Here is a 22911-nt window from a genome sequence, read left to right as displayed (position 1 = left end):
ATTGATTTTATTCTGCTTTTATGTCATTCTAATGCTTTTCTTTGCCTTTGAATTGCCTCTGTGTTTGAAATGTGCTATTATAAAGCTGCTTCGCCTGGCCTTATTTCCACTAATTAAACTAAACTAATGTACTATAATTTTTTTTGACTGGCTTCCTAACAATGACTGTCATAAGACTGATCATAATGTCATCATATGGTGATTAAACTCGTGTTTTCAACTTCTCTATCAGTGTTGCAGTGAACCAGATGAACAACACAGACTAATATTGACTGGGTGTGAAATGATGCTCAGACGGGTTTGGGGTTTATGTTTACTGACATGCCTGCTGAAGCTCATCGTTTAGCAGATGTCATTGTAGAATGAGGTCATGAATGAGATATTGTGATTTACTATTGTACTATTTCTTTTTATGAGAAAATGTGATTTTTCTACCTCTCAAACTGGATGCTTGAATCAGGGAAATTCATTCGATAGGCTTCGAAGACATGAATAATGTTTTTATATCATTAAGTGACACTAACTTAATTCATCTTATATCTTTATATCAATTTGGTTCAGTGTTGTGAGAGATTCATTCTTCTGCAGTGCATTACATAGCTCTTTAAAGGCGTTCTCATTTCCTCAAACTTTTCACTCTGGCTGCTGGGGACTTGCCGTTATGTCTTTCTGAAACTCATGAAATTCATGAGATCATTCTTATTTCCGGTGCCAAAGTTCACAGTTTGATGACATGTCCGCACTGTGCGTCATCACGGTCAGTTTGGACTAAATATAACCCCTCCAGTACTGACACCTTTCTGTGAAATGTTTCAGTTTGAATGATTTCTGAAAAGAACAAAACTGAACAAATCTTACAGAGAATGTCAAAACAGCTCCTCCACCCACACACAGTAACCCACATGGACACATACAGGCCTACAGTGTGTGTCAGCTTCATTATGAATACAAATAATCTCATAAATCATGCAAAATAGTTTAGCTCTGTAGCAGCTCAAAGAGTTAGGATCGTAAAACTCCTCCAAGAATATTCAGTATTTGTATTTTGTATGCACTGAAAATGAAATGAAAGGCTAATGAGAACAAAGTGTTGTTGGGCAATAAAAAAGATATACTATTACTCCTTTTACACTATGGTAGTCCATTGGATCCGATGATGACCGTCCACTGTCTGTTGCATACGGGGTGTAGGTGCAGTTCTGGCTTCATGTCTCTTAAGGAGCTTCTTTCTCTGAGTCCTCCCGTTAGCAGGGGTTCAGGCTGCACCCATATTCAGTTGGTCCTTGTTGCACATTTTCTGTCTTTTTTGGGGAGTTTTTCAGTATGGGGTCACGCCAGGTCATTCACAGGATACACTGTAGGCACCTAATGTGAAAGGCCTCAAGCATCCTTATATGGCGAGTGAATACAGTCCATGTGGTGAGGTTGTAAAGCAGACTATTTCTCATACAATCCCAAAGACATACCAAGACCAAAACCTTTCTGGGGTCCCTAGAGGCTGCGATGTTTATTACACACCACAAAACTGAAGTGTTGGATAGACCCATAAACTGTATAAAAAAAGAACGGACCAGATGGAGCAAGCAAGCAACATGTAAAGATTATCCAGATGAAAAGGCCACATCTAAGTCAAAGGGGTTCATTCCCTTATAGGTGAGACTGTTCTCAGCATATTTCACGGTGATCTTCCAGGTAAATTAAGTTATTCTGTGTGCAAAGGTGGAATTTCAGCCTGCTGAGCTCATGCAGTTCTTCAAATGGGAAAGGATAATCCATAAATGTGCTCAGTAAATGTCATGGCAATATGTCCATTATAATTATGTTGTTCACCAATATACATAATGGAGGCGCTACAGGAGTCTCCGTTCAGGACCCATGGGCTCAGGAACAGCTTCTTCCCCTCAGTTGTAACCTTGCTGAACTCTGCAATTCTGTGTTTACTGCTTTTTGCTCTTCTGATTAGATGAGCGATTTTGTTGTCTCAGTACCTGCAATGAAAATAAAGTTGAATCTAAGAAATATAATGAAAAGACCTAAAAATGTGGCAAAATGGTGATCTGATGTAAGAGATCAGGGGGTCAACAACAACACAACAAGTCAATGTGAAACTTTGACTGAACAGGAGTCTATTCACACCAAAGTTCATGGCGCTCTGGCCAATAGTTTTTGAAGACAGGTCACACAGACCGGCTGATTGACTGACAGCGCCCTCCGTAGGCCCCAGAGCACCATTTAGTTTAGGAAAACTACTTAACCCCCACCCCAAACAGAACTGTACATTTAAGGCCTTATGTGAGGGATTACTTGTGTGACGGCCCCACATTTGATATCTGGTGTGAGATGCAACACACCTGAGCAGGCGGGGCCCAAGTGGCTCTACAGGAGTCTGTTTGATGATCTGACTCCCTCTTCTCCTGGCCTGCCGACTGATTCTGTTCTGTTTGGTTCACTCACACATAATACTGATCTGACAGACACCTACAATTGTATATTTTGCTTAATTAACTTATTAAAATATCTATTATTATTTTCAGACTGTGTGGTTTCCCGCTTTTGTCACTTACTGTTGAGCCAGGTTGTGACACGTTCAGGCAAATTTGAAATCAGTGGATTTCTAATTTAATTATTATTTCTTCTTATAATCTTAATGCACAGTGCACAAGAATGAATCTTGAATGAGTCTTTGGCACATCTTTGTAGAAAAAAACAAGTTTATCATAGAACAGCAACTTAAACAAATGGCCAATAAATTTGTTAGATATAAAATTATAAAAAAGCAACCGTTGTAAAGGATTAATAAACTGTAACATAACTTTAATAATGGTTAATAACTCGTTAATTAATGCTTTGGTATTATTTTTGGGTTGCCAGGTTGTGAAAAATCCCTGGACGGTTTATATCCATCTGGAAAAGGGCTGGACAGCAACTGGACCAACATCTAATTAAGGCTCAAGTCTGCAAATCTTTTTAATAAAGGGTCACGTGTTTCTCACTTTCTAACTAGCTGTAAAATTGTGGTGATACATGTTAATGAATGGTTATAGCTTTAACCTTCTAAAAGCCATCAATTCTGTACTCACAGTAGGCTGTTTATATGCAATTATAAATGTTAGTAACTAATTAATAAAAAATCAATTAATCTATCAGGTTTGCAGTTGTTAATCGGTTTTATAATGATGGGTTTTGACTCCTGATGCTAGAGACGAGGCTGGAATACCGTTCGGGGAAAACTGGTTACTCCCGTTGTAGCCACAGACCATTTTATGATCCTGTGAGTCCACACGGGAAGCTGGTTCCCCTGGTCACCTCCTGCCTGCAGGAGGGCGCTCTCAGCTCACTTCTCATGCTGTTGAGTTGGAGCGTGCAGCTGCAGTCCTCCCTGTCCATTTTTTCAATCCGGACATCCGTCCGGATTACCCACACAGTAACCACCAACTGGAGAACTGCCGCACTGTGAGCATCACACCATCAGATCCGCACAACATGGAGTACTCTATCCGTGCAGCCAACGTGGAGGACTGCAAGGACATCGCGCGGATGATCTTGGTGAGGACACGTGTGCAGCTAAAAATGACTCGGAAGACATTAAGCAGCCCATGACTCACAGGCTTACGTCAGGAGACCACTCCATGTACAATGTTGTTGTTAGTAGATTGAGATATTTTTTAATGAACTGACGGCAGTGGTATCTTTATAGCGCACGCGCACTAGGAGTGCCACTTTTAGGCTACAGTGCAGAGGTTAATAAGCAGTGATGTTATTTTTATTTGTTCACAGGAATTGGCTGAATTTGAGAAAGTGTCCCAGCATGTGAAAGTCACACAGAGAGGTAACTAAATTACGTACATTAAATCATTTGTTCTCTGACTTGACCCTAACTGTTTAAATGTATCTGACCTTCATCAAAAACAAGATGAGATTCAAGTGAGGCCAGACAATATCCTCTTACAGGTGGAACGTGCATTCTGGACCTTGGAAAAAGCAGGTGGCTAAACAGCCTCACCACTAGGTCCATTTAGCAGCTGTTCTGGAGCTTTTGATCAGATCACACGATCTTCCTGAAGAGATGGACTTTGCCAAGTTGTCATGAAATTAGACACTGAAATTTCCGTTTTTCCTGAGCGTGTTTGGGGCTCTTCCTCCATGTTTGCCCGTTTATTCTTGAAGATGGTGAACTAAGAAGATTATGATTGAAAGCTCCAGAACAGCTTCAAAACGGACATCGGGGTACAATCAAAAGCTACTAAATGGACCTTGTTGTTGAGGTTGTTTGACCACGGGACGTGTGAGCTTTGGAAATTTCAGGAGAAACTATTCAGCTTAATAACACATGTGAGTTAACAGTGTCTTTGTATTTTATGTTAAGACTTGGAGCAGGACGGCTTCTCCAAGAACCCATTCTTCCACGGGATCATCGCTGAGGTGCCCGAACAGCAAAAAACCAAAGAAGGTGAGGGAGAACCATCAGTAACGCTGTTTAGTCCACTTTTGAAGCAATATCTTATTGCTATGCATATATTTGCGCATATATATGCATAGCCATGAGAGTTGTACAGATCTTTACTTTCATACAAACTAAACAAAAGATCACAAAACCCTCTCATAACCAAGAATCATTGTCTTAAAATCACCCGTGGTACAAATTAACAGCAGGTAGTTAAACCACATCTATGAAGGCGAACACCTTATTGTTTGGGCTGTGGCCATAAGTACATGCTTTAACTTGTCAGACCAGAAATTGCAGTGCAGCATTTAAAAAAAAAATGTCCCTTGGCCCTTCAGCCAAATGGCAGTTACAGTTGTTTGAGCCTTTTTCCATGCTTATTTAAATAAACCAAAATTATGATTTCAAAATTTTTTTTAGATGGAAATACTATTGTTTTGTCTCATCTTTTATGTTTGCTTTTTGATAAGTTTGCTACTATTAAATCGAGAGGGGAGACAGTTGTAATGTTTTGCTACTTCTTAAGGAAACAATTCACCAAGAAGTGACATTGGTTGCTGGAAGACCTCGACTCAGATATCTCAAGTTGTTATGACTTGTTAGTATTTCATCAACTCTTCTGAGTTTTGATTTCTCTTTTCTCAGATCACCCATATTATAACAGTTTTTAACTGTGTAATTTTGAAAAAACAGTATTTATTAGTTCTGGTACCTAATGTAACGGCTTCCTGCTGATGTGATCTTTCCCCTTATACACCACTTACATAACAAGACTAACGCCTCAGAATACGGTAATGAGACCATTAACACGATGTCTGCTGCCCAGCTGGGCCTTTTTCTTCCATGACACAGCCCTTTTTCCATATAATCACCACTCTCCTACTTTCCACTGGCCTCAGATATCTTACTCCATACTGAGGAGTGAATGCCTGTGTGTGTTTGACTTGGTTCACCTAGATATCCCATGACTCTCATAACATAACATTCATGACCAACTTACATTTGCGTGACAGGATACAGATTAGTGGACAGCTAGAATCAGCCTAATAACCACACAGAATTGAGGAAAGATAAAATATCGGTGGCTTCTACAGGTTAAAAAGATGTTAGCTTGTGGTTGCCATTCTGAAAGATAGCCACTAGCAGCAATTACTTAAGTTATAGCAACACGAGCAACTGAATATTACTGAAATCCTTCTGGGTGTTTATTGCTGCAATACAACACAACATACGCTGCAAATGTCAGGATGTTCTGGTAGAGATCTTTAAAGGGATAGTTTTGAAGTGGGGCTGAGGTACTTATCCATAGTCAGTGGATAACCTGCAGTAGATGGCGGTCCCCTCCCCAGAGTGTCCCCTCTATGGAGAAGCAGAGAGTCGTACCGGCAGGGAAGCTAAGCATTGTACTGCTGTGGACTGGGTGTGTAAGAATAATTAAGTTGGTGGCTGAAATATGTTTTGCTGCTGACTCTGTTCCTAGCAGAAAACAACAGGAGGTCTAGCTCATACAGCCACACTTCTAAAATCCTGAACTATCCTTTTAATGCTGCACTAGTCAATATTAGGGCGGTGCAATTAATCAAATTGTATGATTTTGGTTTCTAACAATTGTGAAAACAAGATAATAGATATAAAACAATTATTGTGCCTCATTCCAATTCACAATGATGCTTACAATGGTGGCTCCTGCCCCTTCCCTAAAAGCTCTCTATTGGCCTCTCTTCTGTTTGTTCAGCTCGAGCTAAGATGACCAACGGTTATAACTGCTGTAACTGCTGCAGCCTGCAGCCTTTTATACTGCATAAATTAGCCTAGCAGCTATTGAATGTTCCTCTAAATTACATATTATATATACTTATTTATTCTTTTCTTACTCACCGTTGGTTTAAATAATGGCATGTCCCGACAAAACACCACCATTGAATTCCAGCATTATGTAACATAACGAGTAGTACTCGAGCAGCTCCCCTGTCACCTGCTTTGCCCGACTCTGTGTAAACACACACACGCACACACATGTCAACCTGGGCAAATAAATATATAATAATAATAATGCTGGATTATTATTTCTTATTTAATGGGCTTTGGGATTTTAAAAGCAATGAAGCATTTAATTTCAAAAGTTCAATAAATGCATAATTCTTTCCTTAGTCAGTGAGTTAAATGTTAAATCACCCTGATGTTAGTATTGACTAAAATGATTGTGATTATGATTTGATTGACCATAATCGAGCAGCCCTAGTCAATATGTATAATAGTGGGTCAAATGTCAACAGCACTGCAGTTCCCTCAAACCGTAGGGATGGGGTACGATAGCCAGCTAGTAAAGTTGGTAAAATAACATTATTGAGTAATTCATTCACATTCATCTCTCTTTTGCCTCTTTATGTCACATCTGGCATCTGCAAAGAAACAAAATTGTGACTTACACAAATACTTGCTAACTCAGCAACACAGTTGTTAGCCAGCCGAACTGGCCCAACATGACGGACCACCTTAACTTTAACGTTTAGCGTCTTTAAGCTCATTGTTTTGGTTTTACGACCAGCAACTTTACTGTTTTGGTTCAGTCTCATCAACCTTGTTTATGTTTTTACCAAAACATGTTTGATAAACCCACTGTATGCTAAAAAGCTAATAGACAAAGTTAGCAACGAACTTATGAACATATTTGGTCATTTAGCAGCAATTAAAGAGCCAAAAATGTCCCTTGGCAGATGGTGGAAACCAGACCAGGCATGAAGAAGAGTGACTATTGGAATTTACAATAGACCTATACAAGGCAAATGAATATGTGTAACATCTGCTGGGTGTATAAATAGGCAATTGTTAGCTATCACATTAGACATATAAACTTTATATCCTATCCTAATAAATCAGGACTGATTGTTTTACTTCACTTTTGTAATATAATGGCTTCTGAAATATAAAAAACACAAAATGTTTAGGGAATGATACGAGGGTATTCATATAACTCAAATAAACTGCTGACTACCAGTTGCTGTTTCATTGATTTCACATTTTTGACTGTTGCTTTCAGGTCATACGAAGATAGGCTATGCACTTTACTTCTTTTCCTACAGCTCATGGTCGGGCAGAGGTGTTTATATGGAGGACTTGTACGTGATGCCAGAGTTCAGAGGTACAGAACACTGCCTCAAACATAGACATGCCGTTGTTGATATGGAGTAAATATAATTTGTGAAAATGGCCTGGAGAAAATAAGCCGCAACATCATAAAAGACTGTATGTACATTAAAACTCAAGTAATACGTGGTGCCTGTCTTTCAGGGAAGGGCATTGGTAAAGCACTTATGAGCAAGGTTGCACAGGTGAGTAAAACATCAATCCATTATTTAACTGTGACAGTTAAGGAGTGGAAATGTACTATAGACGCTGAACCCTTTTCTCTGATATACAAAGGAAGTCTTCTTCTTTTGCACTGTTACAAAGGAGCTTGCATATCTTTGTGAAAATCTCCATCCCCTCATGTCTGTCTTCCTGCTTCATTTCGCTGTCTTGTAGCTCGGCATGGCTGCTGGCTGCACCCAGCTCAACTTCACCGTCCTGGACTGGAACAAATCTTCTCTGGACTTTTACCTCAGCCAGGGCTGCTTTGATGTCACCACCGACATGGGTTACCACTGTATGCGCTGTGAGGGAGAGGCGCTGGAGCACCTGGCCCAACCATAAGCCAACACTGGGGATGACCTTTGCAACTCTATGAGGTCAACCCACACAGAGCAGGGATAGCGCAGCACTCAGTAGCCCCGTTCCAAAACCTGACAATGACAATCGTGAAGCCAGATTCTTAAAAAAATGATTATTACAATAACTGACTGCTTGTTAAGCGCTACACCCCCAGTGTTGCTACACCTGTCAAGTTTTCCATGCTAGCTCATCATATACAGTTAACAATAATAACAATGGCGGAGTTAGCACCTGAAATTCTTGGTCATTTTTCAAACAATGGATCTTCAATTTCCCATAAAGGTAAACAAAAGCAGGCTTCTCATTTATAGATAATGATAATGTAAATTTTGTCGCCTGAATAGCAACAGCCGGCAGATTTTATTAGCAGTAGTTAGCTAGCATTAGCTATTTAGCTGACTGATGCTAAAGCTAGGCAAGAAGTCAGCATCCTTAGGGGAGAGCGGGGTGAGTTGAGCCAGTTTTTACTTGAGGTGTCTTTAAAGTGAGGACATGACAGTGATGCCTCCAGCTAAAATATGTACATATATTTTAGGATGTGGTGCATCCCTGGGAATGATCAATTTGGATCTAAAGGAATCTGTTTTCAAAATATGGCTTTCAAAAACAAAAAGGGGACTCTTGTCTCAACTTGCCCCGTATGAGGGGATGAGTTGAGCCACATGGGGGTCGGGGACATCAATGGCATTTTATCATGCACTTTCAAACGCCAGGTCCCAACATTTAATTGCACTTACATAGTGAAACATTGCAGCTATGTCTCCTGGTTGTTTCATATTGATGTATCGTTTTAAAGTCATCCTGTTGATCATCATGTCCCGTGCCACCTGATGTATGGACTTCCCATTTTTGTACCTCTACCACTGATCTGTCCAAACCCACAATAGGAGTTGAAGCCTGTCTGTCTTCCATTTATAGAAGCATGCCATGATGGTTTCCAGTCTAAGATGCATAATGTCACATCATTTTGATGATGCATGAGATGGCAATGTAAAATTACAGTAAAATAGCTGGGTAACATAGCATAGCATAACGTTACCCTGCATAAGATTTGTCAAACCTGTCTGTAATTGTTCAGACACAAGAATCAGGACTCCTTAAACATAACAAATCACTTTGAACTGCAAAAAACTGTTTTCTGATCTTAAAAGTGTTTATCACCCATTCCATGGGCCTCTCTTTATCACAGGGACAGGGTGAGTAAAATGGATGACTCCTCAAAAATATGTGGTCACACGACCAATTTTGTCTATGGTTGCCGAGAAACAAGGGGTGGCTCAACTTCCCCACAGGCTCAAATCACCGCGCTCTCCCCTATCAGCTGATGATCCATGCAGAAGACATGGAAATATAGAGCAGCTTTGTTTTTGTCTTGCAGTGTAGAGCTTGTTAGCCCTAATATTATAGTATGGTATTATATAATAAAATGTAATTCAAATGTTAACTAAAACCTGTTTTGATGCTCACTATATAAATGTGGACAAGCAGCACAGAGGTTAGGTTTGTGTTTTATGATTTTCAAACACTGTGTTTTACATGTGAAAAGGTTTTGAGGAAAAGGTTTTGAGGAACAGGAATACACTGAGGTGATTCACAAACACAAATGTGGAGTGAAAACTTTCCCAAATCCAACTATGAGCAGGACAGAACTGCTAACATTAGCCTAAACGCTGATATAGTAGCTAAGTAATGCTCAGTTACTACTTGTAATAAGCTAGGTAGCCAGGCTTGCTAATGTTTGCAACTAGAGCAGACAAACCAACTGTTAATGTATTCCTTACAATTTTGGTGCTGTTGTTTGTTTGTTTTGTTTTTTATTTTGTTTGGTAAGGCTAAAAACAAAAGACACAACCCGCCAAACTCTTTATATACGAGGTACTGTTCTTACCACATCCTCACATACACCGCTTCCCCATGTGCCTGCTGTGCCTTGTTATGGTTCAAAAAGGGGTTTAGCAAACAGTCAATTGGCTTGTTATTCACAGTCAAGGACGCAGTTTTAAGTATTGGAATGGGGCCTATGCAATACATTTAGATCACAGAGGCACTGAAATCTGTTTTTTGTGTTTTATCCCTTGTGATATGTTATGCCAGAGCACCTTTTGATTTCAGTGTTAAATGGATCAGATAACCTAATCTCTCTGCTTAAAGTGTGAAAAAGATTATAGATTATAGAATGTGGGTATGAGAAAAGGTCAGAAAGGACTGTGCATGTGTGTGGGTTGTGGGGGTTTTAGAGAAGGTCTTGACATAAAGTAAACAATTCATCATCTAGAAATAAATATTGTTTTGCACAAAATCCAGAAAAACCTTATGCATTTTAAAGCCAAGATCTGTTTCCTTGTGTGACTGTTGGAAAATAGTGAGTTTTTCTTATCCCTTTAAATGTATTATAAACGATGGCAACAGCAACCAAAGAGTCTGTCACCTCTAGCCTCGTCTTCCAGACTCCTGTGAAGCTGTTGTAATGCACAATATTGGTATTTTCATTGTTTTCCTTCTTTTGAGCTATGTATTTACAAAGTTGTTGTGATGAAATTGTGAAGTAAAGGAATCAGTTGCGCCTGACCGAAACCTACTTCCATGCAGCCAATCAACAAACTCTTGGGTTTCAAAGAAAGAAGCAATCAGACAAAAACAACCCATCTGGTGGAATTCAAGAAATAAAAACCTTGGACAAGGCTTTGTTTGTATCTAAACCTGTCCTGTTAAAGTGAAACGGGCATTATTGTGGTCTGCATTTCTGTTTTGTATCCACTTTACTTTTTGTATCGTTTCCAGCTATTTAATGAAAACAGTCTTGGGTTGTCAGTTGTGGGTTATATTTAGTTTGTTTTCTCTCACTCTAAACAAGTAAAAACCACTGACCCTCCTCTGTAGCTTTAGCAATTTGCATTTCTTTTCATACTTTGTTTACAAAATACTTGAGTAAAGAATGTGTTGGGTTTTTTTCATCTTTGGCACATTGTGTTGTAAAATATTAATGTATGTTTGTTTCAATGTGCAAACTATACGGATTTCATCAGTGTGTACAAGTAAACTTAATGTGCTGTCATTGTGCTAGACCGCATGTGCCCAAAAATCTATATAGAGTCCAAGTGAACATGAAGAGATGTGTATAACCTCCCTTGTCTGCAACTTCCCACCATAATGCCAAACCCAGAACTATAAATTATACAACTTGTTACTCTGCTCCCAGCATGGATTTCTCAACTGTGTCGAAATCAAATCAAAGTTCAACCCTGATTCCTGTCAAATCTTTCCAATACATTTGAAGAGCAACTTTGCATACAAAAGACAAGAAGAGATACTTAAATGTTTATTCAGATTTTAGCGTGCAGGATGTGTGTGTGTAATTACTACATGGTGTAAAAGTCAAAAAGATGACCATGCTGATGTAGTGTGCTCATTTGCACAACTTTGGTGCTGTTTAGTTGTCAGGAAGGGCCTATGTGTGTACCATTCACATGATGGGATATTTCCACTGTGTTCAATACTGGTAGTATTGTGATTACAAATATTACGTGCAGTCACTGATGTTGTGTGCCAGCAGAGGCGTTTTATTGTGTTAATGTGTCGGTTTTGTCACTGAAATGACTGAATTTAAAGATGGTCACAGTTGGGTGGTAACCTTGTGAATCCAAAAAAGTGAACCTTTCAGGAAGACCATACCTTTTAGGGCTTCATAAGATCAAATAAATTCCCTCAACTCACAAAGGAGCATGAAATTCCTCATCTAAAACATGGAAATCACAAAATAATGGATTCATAGGTTTTTCATGTGATCAGCATGCCATAATTTCACCCAACTGGCCACAAAAAGCACCTCCAAAGTTAAGTGTCATTTGCTGTACCCAAGATAGGCTACATAAGTGTCAAAAAGCCACGTCGCCTTTAGCCTAGAACCTGCATGAGAGTCAGTGTTGGTTTCACAAAAGTATTTTAGGCTTCCTGTTGTTCCATTCTTGAAAACCAAGAGTGTGTTTTACTCGTATTTACCTGTACACTTGTTTGACTGCTCTGTTCATTTGACACTGATGAATAAAACCTGTCAGACTGCAGTTACATAAAGTGTGTTGCGTGAATGTGTAGCTGTGTTGACTCCACGACATAGTTCCTTCAGTCTGTGAGTGTTCATTAGTTAATAATGGGGTTTTCCAAAACTTACTAAAATGTAGATCTGATATTTGGAAAAATAAATAAATAAATAGTATGAACTTAAAAATATAAATAATGCTTATCGAAGGTGAAATAATGGTCAATATGCAATTACATTTTACCTATGGGGGGCCTTCTAATACTAACTGTTCCTTTAATCCCAATAAAGTGTAAAAATAATTAAGATCAGATAGAACTTTTGTCCCAAAGATGCTCAATGTGTACATACACTGTAAAGTAAATAATACGTACATAGTAAAATGCAGTAAAACATAAATGTGCACTATTTGACCAAAAGGAGGAAGAAATGCAGGGTCCTAGTGGTGGGAAAAACTGTACAGAAAAGGTGCATCAGTGTTACAAAATCAACCATAATCCACCAAAATATGAGTTATGTGAAAGATGTGAGAAGGATTGGCTTTTGCTTGATAAGTCACCTCTTTGCACAACTTAAAGGAACCCTGTGGAGTTTTTGACCACTAGTAGCGCTATGGAGCAGTGCTGTACACGTGTGAACCAACAAGACAGCTAGCAAACAAACATGGATATAAACAATGTTTATGTATGTTATTCTTAGAAATAATGGTTTTAAATGTTTGTTTGTTTGTTTGTTTGTTTTTTGAGGACTCAAACAGTAAATGTAAACATAACTTTAATTTTTTATTTTTTTTTAAATCCATAGTGTACCTTTAATTACCTGCACTAAACAGAAAAGTAAGGTGTGTCTTTCCAGGTATAACATAATAATTTCAGGTATGTGTTAAACTTTTGAGAGGGTCTGGTTTCTTGTTATTGTTACATCCAAGCTGCTTTTTAAACAATATATTATAATTACGAGGTCACAAATTGGATTTAGTTAAAAGCTTTTCTTTATTCATGTTAAATACTGAAGGAAAGGGAAATTCACTTAACTGTGCAACCTGTCACAAGGGGTCACAAGGAGACATGGTTGGGAAACACTTCTTTAGAGACATCATATGACCTTAATGCCAAAATATTTTCCAGTTTGAATATATGACTTTTAAATTGATTTAATTTTACCCCTGAACCAATAAAAACATTTAACACTTTAAATTAATTTATAAATGTGTGTGATTTTTACTAATTTATTTAACTGCCTCTGCCACCTGTCTTCACAGTTTATGGTGATGTTCATTTCACAATAAATGTGTCTTGTTTCCTGAAAGATTTTCTTTTAGACTTTAAATTAAGAAACTGACCAGTGGAATAAAAATCAGTCTGGCTCACCTGTTGATTGCAGAAACAAACGCATCATCGCCAGCAGGAGCGGGCTGGTGTGTCCTTTACACTACAGCCACCGTGTGGTTAAAAACGGGACTGCTACACGCGTGAATTGCACATATTTTCAAGGCATGCAAGTTGATGAAAGTGACTTGAGACGCAGAGGAAGTCCCGGTGCGCCTCGTATGTTTTTCTCGCGCTCACCTCGTTAGTTTTTCACGGCGGATGCACGCTGGTATCGCAACATCAGAGCTTGTTGAGGACGCACGGAAAGTTCACCTCCAAGTCTGTGTATGTGTGTGTGTGTGTGTGAGAGAGAGAGAGAGAGAGAGAGAGAGAGAGAGAGAGAGAGAGTTCATGCTGATGTGTGCTCAGTCTGTCTAATAGAGTGGCCCCCCAGCACGCTGTTTAAAGGGAAGACAAGAGAGCTGAGTCAACGAATCACAAGGAGAAGGATGCAACAGTTGATGTGCGCGAGTTGCAGAGTTTTCTTTTATCTGACTGGCCGCACACGCGGATGGTGGCTTTGATCTGTGTGGAGGAAGGATCGGATGTTTGGTTTCTTTAAAACCCTATCATCTGTCAGATAAACCTCCAATTAAACGGAAAGATCTGCGCATCTAAAAAGCAGTGAGGGCTAGTTGTAGGCTGTCTACTCGCGCACCTTGCTTTCGAAAATGGACATTTGGACAGAAATGCATTTGGAGGGACTTCATGCTCTGCTGGAATGGAGTTGAAGTGGGGATTTCGGATGGTCTGCGGCGGCGAGTAGCAGTGCAGTCTGCACCAATATGCATCGTATTCTGCAGAGGAGGCGAGTGCGCAAGCTGCGGGTCGTCTGGGCTTCTCTGGCCCTGGTGGCTCTGTCCCTGGCCGCATGCAGTGCGCTGTTTACGGCGTGGACTTGGCGAGAAACGCGGGATCTGTCTCAGTCCTTTAAGATCCTACAGGACCGACTGGAGCAGGTTTGTATCATGCCTGAAAACCAATCAAGCCTGCAGACAGCCCCTCTCCGAATAGCATGCATATTTGTCCCAACAATAATATTTACTCGCCTGCAACTATTACAGACCTTCAAGTGTTTGTTATGTAACTTCTTTTGTGGCTGCGGTTAAGGGGAACCGTCGCGGGAGGTCTATATAGAAAAATGTCCACCCCCCCCCTCCCGCACGTACTCTATTGCACCATTGCTTGGTACTTTTATTGTATACCAATAAGTGTAGTCAAGTTGTGTGGCGTTACTGCTTATTTTTGTGTCCAAGTCCCCTTTGCTCCCCCGCAGTGTTTAATTGCCAGTTGTGCTCCAGTTTTATCTCAATTTACTGGAAAGCCTCAACTATTTGGCATGTGAGCACGTTAAACCCAACTGACTGCAGAGAGGCTCCAGGCGTGAAACCGACTGCATGATGAAGTGTGGCAAGTGTAAATCATTTGCAACATAGCCACCTCTCATGCACAGGCCAGGGTCATTTCAATTGTTACATGTGCAGAGAGCAATCCTAAATCCTGAGCCATCTCATGCAAAGTGTTTAGAAACGTCTTGCACTAGCAGGAAATGTTAGACTCCCTCCAGCATGAGGTTGCATCACAAGGCAAATTATTTCTCCAAAAGCAGCCAAAAGGAGCTGATGGAAATTCTTCTGGTTTCACAGTATTTACAAAACCAGGTTGCACTGGATTTGAGATCAGGGGGACAGGTTGGCTGTGCATCATGTTGACAGACCTGCACACACACACACACACACACACACACACACCGTTTCTCCCTCACTCACACACATACAAACACCCCAAAATTGGACACGTGGAGTGTTGATGCTGGAGCCTTTCCCAAGGGGCCCTGATCTGTCCATTTGACCGTTGGCCAACTTCTGATGAGAGCCAGTGAGTGAACGTCTGGAGAGCGAAGAGAAACTCGCTGCCTCCATTTCCACGGTAGCAGTACATTTAAACATACATTCCCTCAGCCACTTCTCCTCTTACTTCATATAGGCCTCCTTCGGTCATTCAGTGGGCCCCCAGCCGAGGATTTAAAACTTTGCTGGCTAGACTAAATTTCTTTCTTTCTTTCTTTCTTTCTCAGAAAGGGAGTTAAGACATGTGAGGAATGCAAAGCCTTTAAAACATGCATTAGGTGTCGCAACCAGTCTCCGAGGAAGTGGTAGAATTATTCTAAAGCAGGCATGGCAGCAGGGGCTGGATACTGGAAAAGACGAGCCTGTTTATGTGGCTGGCTGGCTGGAAGAGGCCTTCTGTGGCTGTGTGGGATCGGCGCCAGAAAAAAGTCATAATAAGCTTATTGGACGTTTGTTAATAGTGCACGCTTTTTCTCTCTCCCTTTCAACAGGTCAACACACAGAGGAAGGCCATTGTTCAGCTCATTCTGGAGAAGAGAGAGCTGTTGGTGGGGCAGAGAGTGAAGAGAGATGGTACTGGAAATCAAACGTCATTTTCTTGACTTCAACAACACCGATATACAGAAGTTGTGTGCTTTTTAGCCGCCACAAATCACCACAGACACAATACCTACCAACTGCACTCTGTTGTTTTTTTTTTGGGAAGAACATTGAACACACGCTGGCCAGTCTTGGCCCGCATGCCACTTTGGTCAGGTCTAGCGGGCCGCAGGCACTACCCGCTGCTAAAAGTTGACACAGGAAAAAGTAGGCAGCTGGGTGACTGTTTCAGAAATTACAGGTCTGACCAGAACGGCCTCGAAGCCCAGAAAACCAGCTGGCGCGGGGGCGAGGCCTTGTTGCACGCTTTTGGGCAATGAAATTGATTTTTTCCCCTCCCCCAGAGCACACGACCGACACAGCTATGATTTGTTGTGAAAGCGGTGATATTTGATGACCTATCATTGCAGTATTTATATCCTCTGCTTGCGTCACCATCACGGGATTGCTTGATTGCTCACATTTTGTCTGAAAGTGAACCCTCGGGCGCCTTTGTGCTGGATATCAGCGGAGGGACGAATATCCAAATTTGACAAAAGGATTCATTTAGAGAGCTGCATGCTGCGCCAAAAATATCTATGTTGATATCCTGCAGATATTTTATTTTTCTTTAGTAACTGATATCTGACTTTGTCCTCCAAAACATATTAAACAGTGTTCAGAAATTCATGGCTATCAATGATTTTTTTTAAAGCCCAAACAGCCTCTTCCAGTTTGTGGAAAGTTGACCACCGCGGTGCAGCGCTCCAGCAGGACACTGCTGTTATGTTCTCTCCTAGTGACTGACAGCTTAAGTCAGGAAACTCTGGCCAGCCTGAGGGCTTTACGCTCGCCCATAGCAAATCCTAAGTCTACAGGGTCACCCACCTGTGAGTTATTTTAGCAGGGACTTAATATTTCTGTATGACGGCGGGGCCCGGTGTTTGGCTGCTCTGTCTCGAAACATAAAGTATGCATTTCACAGTTCATACATACAGCATTCGAGTCAAATCTGTGTTCAAAATCGCTCCCCTAGGCCAGATTGCAAAGCTAAAATAAACCTTTAGTGAGTAACAGGAGCAGGCATTCTGCAGCTCTGGCCTTTTAAGTGTTGTGTTTTATTTATTGTATTTAACCGAGCAGCGGCCCGTAGCTGTTGCTTCACTCTCTTCTTAATCGTCTCCTTTGGGTCACAGAGCAGCCAAAGACCTTTTTGACTCTCTTTTTCCGGCACTTCATTTCTCTTATTCAGCGTCCGTAGCTCTCTGGCTGCATCTAACGCTTTCTCATTTACTTTCACTCCGTTTATCTTGTGTTTTCCTGCCCCCCCCCCAGCTCTCCATCCGCCTTCTCTCTCTGTATTCTGTATTTTCTAGATGACTGCGACCAGCTGGCACTAAGATTAGCCCCCACCGGGAAAAAAAGAGGCACATGCTTCTGACTGAAAATAAAAGTTTGAGGAAATATATTGAAGCACGTGAAAGGAAATCGTTTGCCCATCTGCTAATGGCGTTAAAACAAGCCAGGTTGACAATCCAAAGGACTGCAAATTAGCACACCGTGTTATTAGCCAGATACAGATGGGAATGATTGTTTTATCAAAAAACCACAGACATATTTTCTCTGCCATCCAAACTCATACTCTGACTCTCCTTGCCTTCTGAAGGGGGGGCGGCGCGAGGGAGGAATGGAAATGGAAAGAAAGCGGCGTCTCATTTTGAGAGTAAGTGGCTTGACAGATCCCATATAGCCGTCTCGTGTAGCATCTGCTGAAGTGGTTTCAATCATATACCCCTATATGACTGCGCTCATAAAATCTTAATTGACTTTCCCTTTTTCTTTCTCTTTCAATGTCTCTTTTACTTTTCCCCAGTAACCAAAGTCTCCTCTCAGCAAGGTAAGAGTCATAAAAATGAAGGATGGAGGATAATCTGTGAAAGTTTTGTTTATGAGAGGATTAATCCTGGATGTGTGTGTGTGTGTGTGTGTGTGTCAGTGGGAGAGGGTGGTGTGATAAAGGGCTGGGAAGAAAGGATGCTGAATATGAGTAAAGCAGTGAGGTACAACAAGGAACAAGGCACCTTCACTGTGGAGAAAACGGGCGTCTACTTCCTGTTCTGCCAGGTGAGTTTGGGCGGGGAGTTTTAGTTTGTCTACAGTATTGAATTACAAACCAGAATGCTCACATTCCCCACATGCCACACTTCAGGTCTAATCCCCACTTCAAAGCTGAACTAATGAAACTTTTATAACAATGGATCAAATTAATATGTTAGGAGTTGCTTGTAGTGACCACCCCACAGAGAATAATCACATGACTTCTACTCAGTTCTGCAGAGCATTTTAGCATCTTTCAGCTCATTGTTTTGGTTTTCAGGCCCTGCAACTTCAATGTTTTGGTTCACTATCACAGCTCTCATCAGCATCATTCCCAGAAGCTGCAGGCAGCTTTTTTTTAGCACAAAAAATCTACTATAAACCAAGTTTACACTACCCGCCCAGCACCAAATCAGCTATCAAAGAAAGTTAGTAACTAGCTGGTGAACATAGCGGAGCTTAAGATCCAGATATTTTCAACTAAGCTGCAGTTGGTGGAGACTAAAACAGAGCTAAAAGGAGTGTGAATATTGGACTTACAGTCACCTGGTGGCCAGAAACACAACTCCAAATTAATGCTAATGTAGTATGCAAGTTCATATGGTGACAGTTTGACTCCTTGGTGTGCTGCGCAGCGCTGACCTAACGTGATGCATGCTGGACTTAACATAAGGCATGCCGGTTGGAAATTGTGTTCGACTTTCCCCAGCGCTCCAAAACGTCACCATGTCACATGACATTAAAACCCCCTGGGAGCAAGGCGGTTGCAGGTGCCGAGTCCCACGACCTCAGTTTCTCCGGCTGCGCAAAGTTGGAACCACCTTTTGCCTGATCTGATCAGGCATTGTTCTAAGCTCACAGTAAGCTCCTGCAGGTAGAATGGTTTTTATTCCCTGCAGTCGCCTGCAGCTCAACGTTTGACTATCAAGTCGGCGAAAGTCAGCCGCTTTCATCTCGAACGCACCTAATCCGTCAGTGCTGTGTTTCAACTTGTTCCGCTGCCCTCAAGTGGACAAAAAACATAATGCAGGTTTAAATCACCCAATGCAACATATTTATTTTGGAAATCGAATCGAGATTTATATAGATATCAGATATTTATTAGTCCTATTCGAACTAGTGTACTTACTTCTTGAGGGGAAATGGTGAAGCAAACTTGACTGAACCAACAGACTCTTGGAGTGCAGGTTTAAAGATTTTTTATAAAAACAGCCTTTATTATGTACAAACATCAGTCATACTGTACTGGTATGTATCATGTTTTCTGGAGAGGTGGATATCAGGTTTCGGGTAATCTCATGTAGCCAGACTTTGGTCTCGTCAAGTTGACAGAGGTCTGGAGAAAATCTAGCCAAAAAAAAGAAAGAAAGAAAAAAATAATTACGATAGCGGGGCCTTGGAAGTCCTGAGGCAGTCTTAGTTTTTATTTGAATAGTGGAGTAGGAACAAGTTCTCCTAGAGTCTCCGCTAGCCTTTCTTGATGCGATGTAGATCATTGTCTCTGTCTCCTCAGGTGTTGTTTAATGAACAGCAATCTCAGTATGTGAAGCTGGATGTGGTGACCAGCGGACAGAGGCCTCAGAAGCTGCAATGTATGGAGGGCTATGGGACGACCCCCTCTGCCGGGCCACACCCTTTCCACTTCCTGAAGCCCTGCCAGGTGTCCGGCCTCCTGCGACTGGACAAAGGCACTGAGCTGCAGGCCATCACAGGCCCGTCCTTCAGACTCCAATCTTTGGGCAACCCCTCAGCCTCGCCTCACGTGTTCAGCATCTTTAAAGTCAACTGAAGTCTGGGATCGTTTTGTACACAAACTCATCTGAGAACAACACTTGTTTTTGTATGGATGAGATTCTTTTCTACACGGTAAAACAGTCATAAGCAGTCGTGGGCATCACATCGTGCCACAGCCTCTTCCCAAAGACGTTTATTTGAAAGACAAACCTGACATTTGTGGAAGTTGTTGTGGAATTTTTTTCTGGACAGCAGTGCTGTTTTGGAATGCAAAAAACAGACTTTTGGATTAAAACAAGACCCAAAGTGGACGAAATGCCTCGATGAATGTGTGCCGAGAGAACAGATGTGATGGAAGCTGTTCTGTAGATAAATGGCTTCATATAAAAAGAAAAAATACTTGGATGTTCATCTTAGCCTTCGTATCATGTAATAAATTGTGCTTACCCTCTCTTTATAAGACTGACAGTAAAGCTGTGCATGCACCTTCCACTTTTGTAACACCGGTGCCTCAAGAAGCTGAGAGCACGTCTGCAAGCATCAGATCTCAACACTATCAGCAGCCTACATGAGTTGTCAATGATATTTTATATAATGCAGTGTCTGTGCATGTATGTGAAATTTAATGAATCAAACAAGTCTTGATTATACTGATTTTATGATCTTTACAATGCAATGTGTGTGGAAGTACTGCAAGCTTTTTCTTTTAAATACGTTGTATATACTTTACACATATTTTTATATATGTGCATATCAAGTCAGGAGCTGGCAAAGAAAAGGGAACATTTTAAATAACATGGATGTGAATTTGTGCTCTTTTGTGCGGTCAGATTTGTAAGGTATTTTCATGTACCGTTTTGGCTTTACAGTTGGAAATTAGTTGGAAGTTATAGTAATCAGCGCGTACAACTTTAAATACAGCAAAGTTTCAGCATATTTTCGGCCTTTGTTATCTGTATGATGACTCGATAATCACTTTCAACTCATCTTGTAAATCATCAAATAATTGTCACCTTACCATTAAGAGTAATTAAATAATATTGGGGAGGCCCCCACACATCCAAAGCTATAGCTATAAGCTAAGTAAAAGTTGGTATTAAATATCACAGAGATGTTTAATTAAAAAAAGAAAATTGTCTGGTATTTTCTGATTTTGTGACTAATAGAGCGTCAGGAAAAGTCTTAATACCAGCATAGTATTAAGAAAAGTCTTGATATAAGCCTATTGCAAAACAAGAGGAAAGGTGCTGTTTAATAAGCACCAGTCTGATGTATACTGATGGAAATTTATACAAATAAATTACTCACTGAGCTAAATGATAACTTCCAGGTGCTAGCATACTCACAAAGACACTATTACCATGCTGATGTGTAGCAGGTATCATGTTTACCATGTTCACAATCACATTGTACCGTATAAGCAGGCTAAAATGTTGCTAATTAGCACTAACCACAGCTGAGGTATAACACAGGCTGATGTTATGTTGAATGCTGAATGTTATCAGTTTTGCAGGTATTTGGTCAAAAATCTACTGTAGTACTGGATCAATTAGAAAAACACTAAGGGGATCATCAAAGTCATTAGGATTCATCATCTGGGGAACATGAATGTCTGTGCCAAATTTCAATCCAAAAGTTTTTTGCCCCTCGGAGACTCAAATTTAATTAGTTTCTCAAAGTCAGAAATGAAGAGTTTGTCCCAACCAAAGCACAGCTCTGAAATAACGTGGAAAAGATCCAACCTGCACCCATGGTTCTGGGAAATTACTGTGCTGTTTATTGTCAATGGAGCAGATCTGGGTTATATATACATGTCTTGATAACCTCATAGGCAATAACTAGAATGTTCCTCATCACGTTAAGCTCTTGAGTTTAGGTTTCTCAGCCACATTGTAAGATGGTCGCTTCTTTATTTTTACCTCTTTAGAAATTAAACTTCCATTCTCTCATCTGCTGCTGCTGCTGCTTTCCGTAATATCCCCTGCTACAATACAAACTGTGTATTTCTAGCAGTGGGTTCAGCACTCCCACTCTTGTTTATAAGTAGTTTTTGTGGACGGACCACATTGGTTTCTCCTCAGCACTTTACTGCAGTGAACATAGTGTTTTTAATTGGAGCCAAACATTCATGTTTTCAAATGGAAAGATTTTGAAGTGTAGACGTTGTATCCTGTTTGATTTCCTCATCATTCTGCTCTTCCCTTTTGAGACCCCCCCCCCCCCCCCCACACACACACACACACACGCACACACACACCACATATTTCTCTATCAGCACCCATCAGACCGCATACACATACACCAGCAGCCATCGAAATGTTCACTTCCTGAATCTGAACCTGAACCACATAGCTGTAGGTCTTTGAGGAAAAACATGCGTTGTCCCTCCACACACAGTTTTACCCACTTCCCTGCCCCAATTCCTATTTTTGTAAATGTCAAAGTTTATTACCACCTTAAAAAAATCTTGTGAAGTCTTCTGAAGAAGTTCTCTGTAAAATGATGCAATGCAATTTCTTCTTAACTCACTCAGCAAAAACGCTGAATAAATGTTTTTGTGTTGTTTTTGAAGCACTATACTTTCAAATTTGTTTCATGAAAAAGCCAAGAAAGAGTGTCTCAAAAAATGAAGATGAAGGGATTAATCAGATGCGACATACAAAATATTTAAAGTTGCACTAATTAATATTATGCATTAACAAAGGGTTAAATACTAATGAATGTAAGGAGTTGCTCTGCTTATAATAACAAACACAGGGATAATTATAACACTTCTGTTCGCCTCAGATCTACAGAGCATTTTAGCATCTTCAAGCTAACTGTTGTAGTTTTACTGACCGCAACTTTACTTTTTTGTTTCACTTTCATGGCTTTCATGGGAAGCAGGTATTTTCAGGGAAATGGCTGTGATAAGTCCACTGCTCACTACCTGCCCAGCAGTGAATGGTAGACTCAAAAAATTTGCAACTAGCTGGTGAAAATAGAGCATTTAGCAGCTAAAGACACACCTTAGGAGTTGGTGGAGACCAAAACCAAACAAAAAAATATTTAGGATATTAATAAATAATAGGATTTTTAAAGGCTCCTAAG

General features: G+C 40.6%; 2 protein-coding genes across 2 annotated transcripts; both read left to right on the top strand.

Moving 5' to 3' along the window:
* Positions 1-3337: 3337 nt before the first annotated feature.
* Positions 3338-9599, top strand: si:dkey-19b23.15 (thialysine N-epsilon-acetyltransferase). Its single transcript, XM_038730635.1, has 6 exons — positions 3338-3546; positions 3778-3829; positions 4367-4450; positions 7485-7586; positions 7736-7776; positions 7970-9599. The coding sequence occupies exons 1-6, from the start codon at positions 3484-3486 to the stop codon at positions 8135-8137; spliced, it is 510 nt and encodes a 169-aa protein (XP_038586563.1). The 5' UTR covers positions 3338-3483; the 3' UTR covers positions 8138-9599.
* A 4747-nt stretch (positions 9600-14346) lies between these two features.
* Positions 14347-22395, top strand: tnfsf12 (TNF superfamily member 12). The gene is made up of 6 exons (XM_038730634.1): positions 14347-14520; positions 15903-15984; positions 17657-17713; positions 17864-17887; positions 17987-18114; positions 19601-22395. The coding sequence occupies exons 1-6, from the start codon at positions 14347-14349 to the stop codon at positions 19874-19876; spliced, it is 741 nt and encodes a 246-aa protein (XP_038586562.1). The 3' UTR covers positions 19877-22395.
* The last annotated feature ends 516 nt before the right edge of the window (positions 22396-22911 follow it).

This window comes from Micropterus salmoides, unplaced genomic scaffold (assembly GCF_014851395.1).
Source record: "Micropterus salmoides isolate LMB-PRFRI ecotype aquatic unplaced genomic scaffold, ASM1485139v1 Ms_hic_scaffold_2, whole genome shotgun sequence".
NCBI classification, from domain to species: Eukaryota; Metazoa; Chordata; class Actinopteri; order Centrarchiformes; family Centrarchidae; genus Micropterus; species Micropterus salmoides.
Note: the sequence above shows the minus strand (reverse complement) of the source record. Positions and strands in the feature narration are given on the sequence as shown.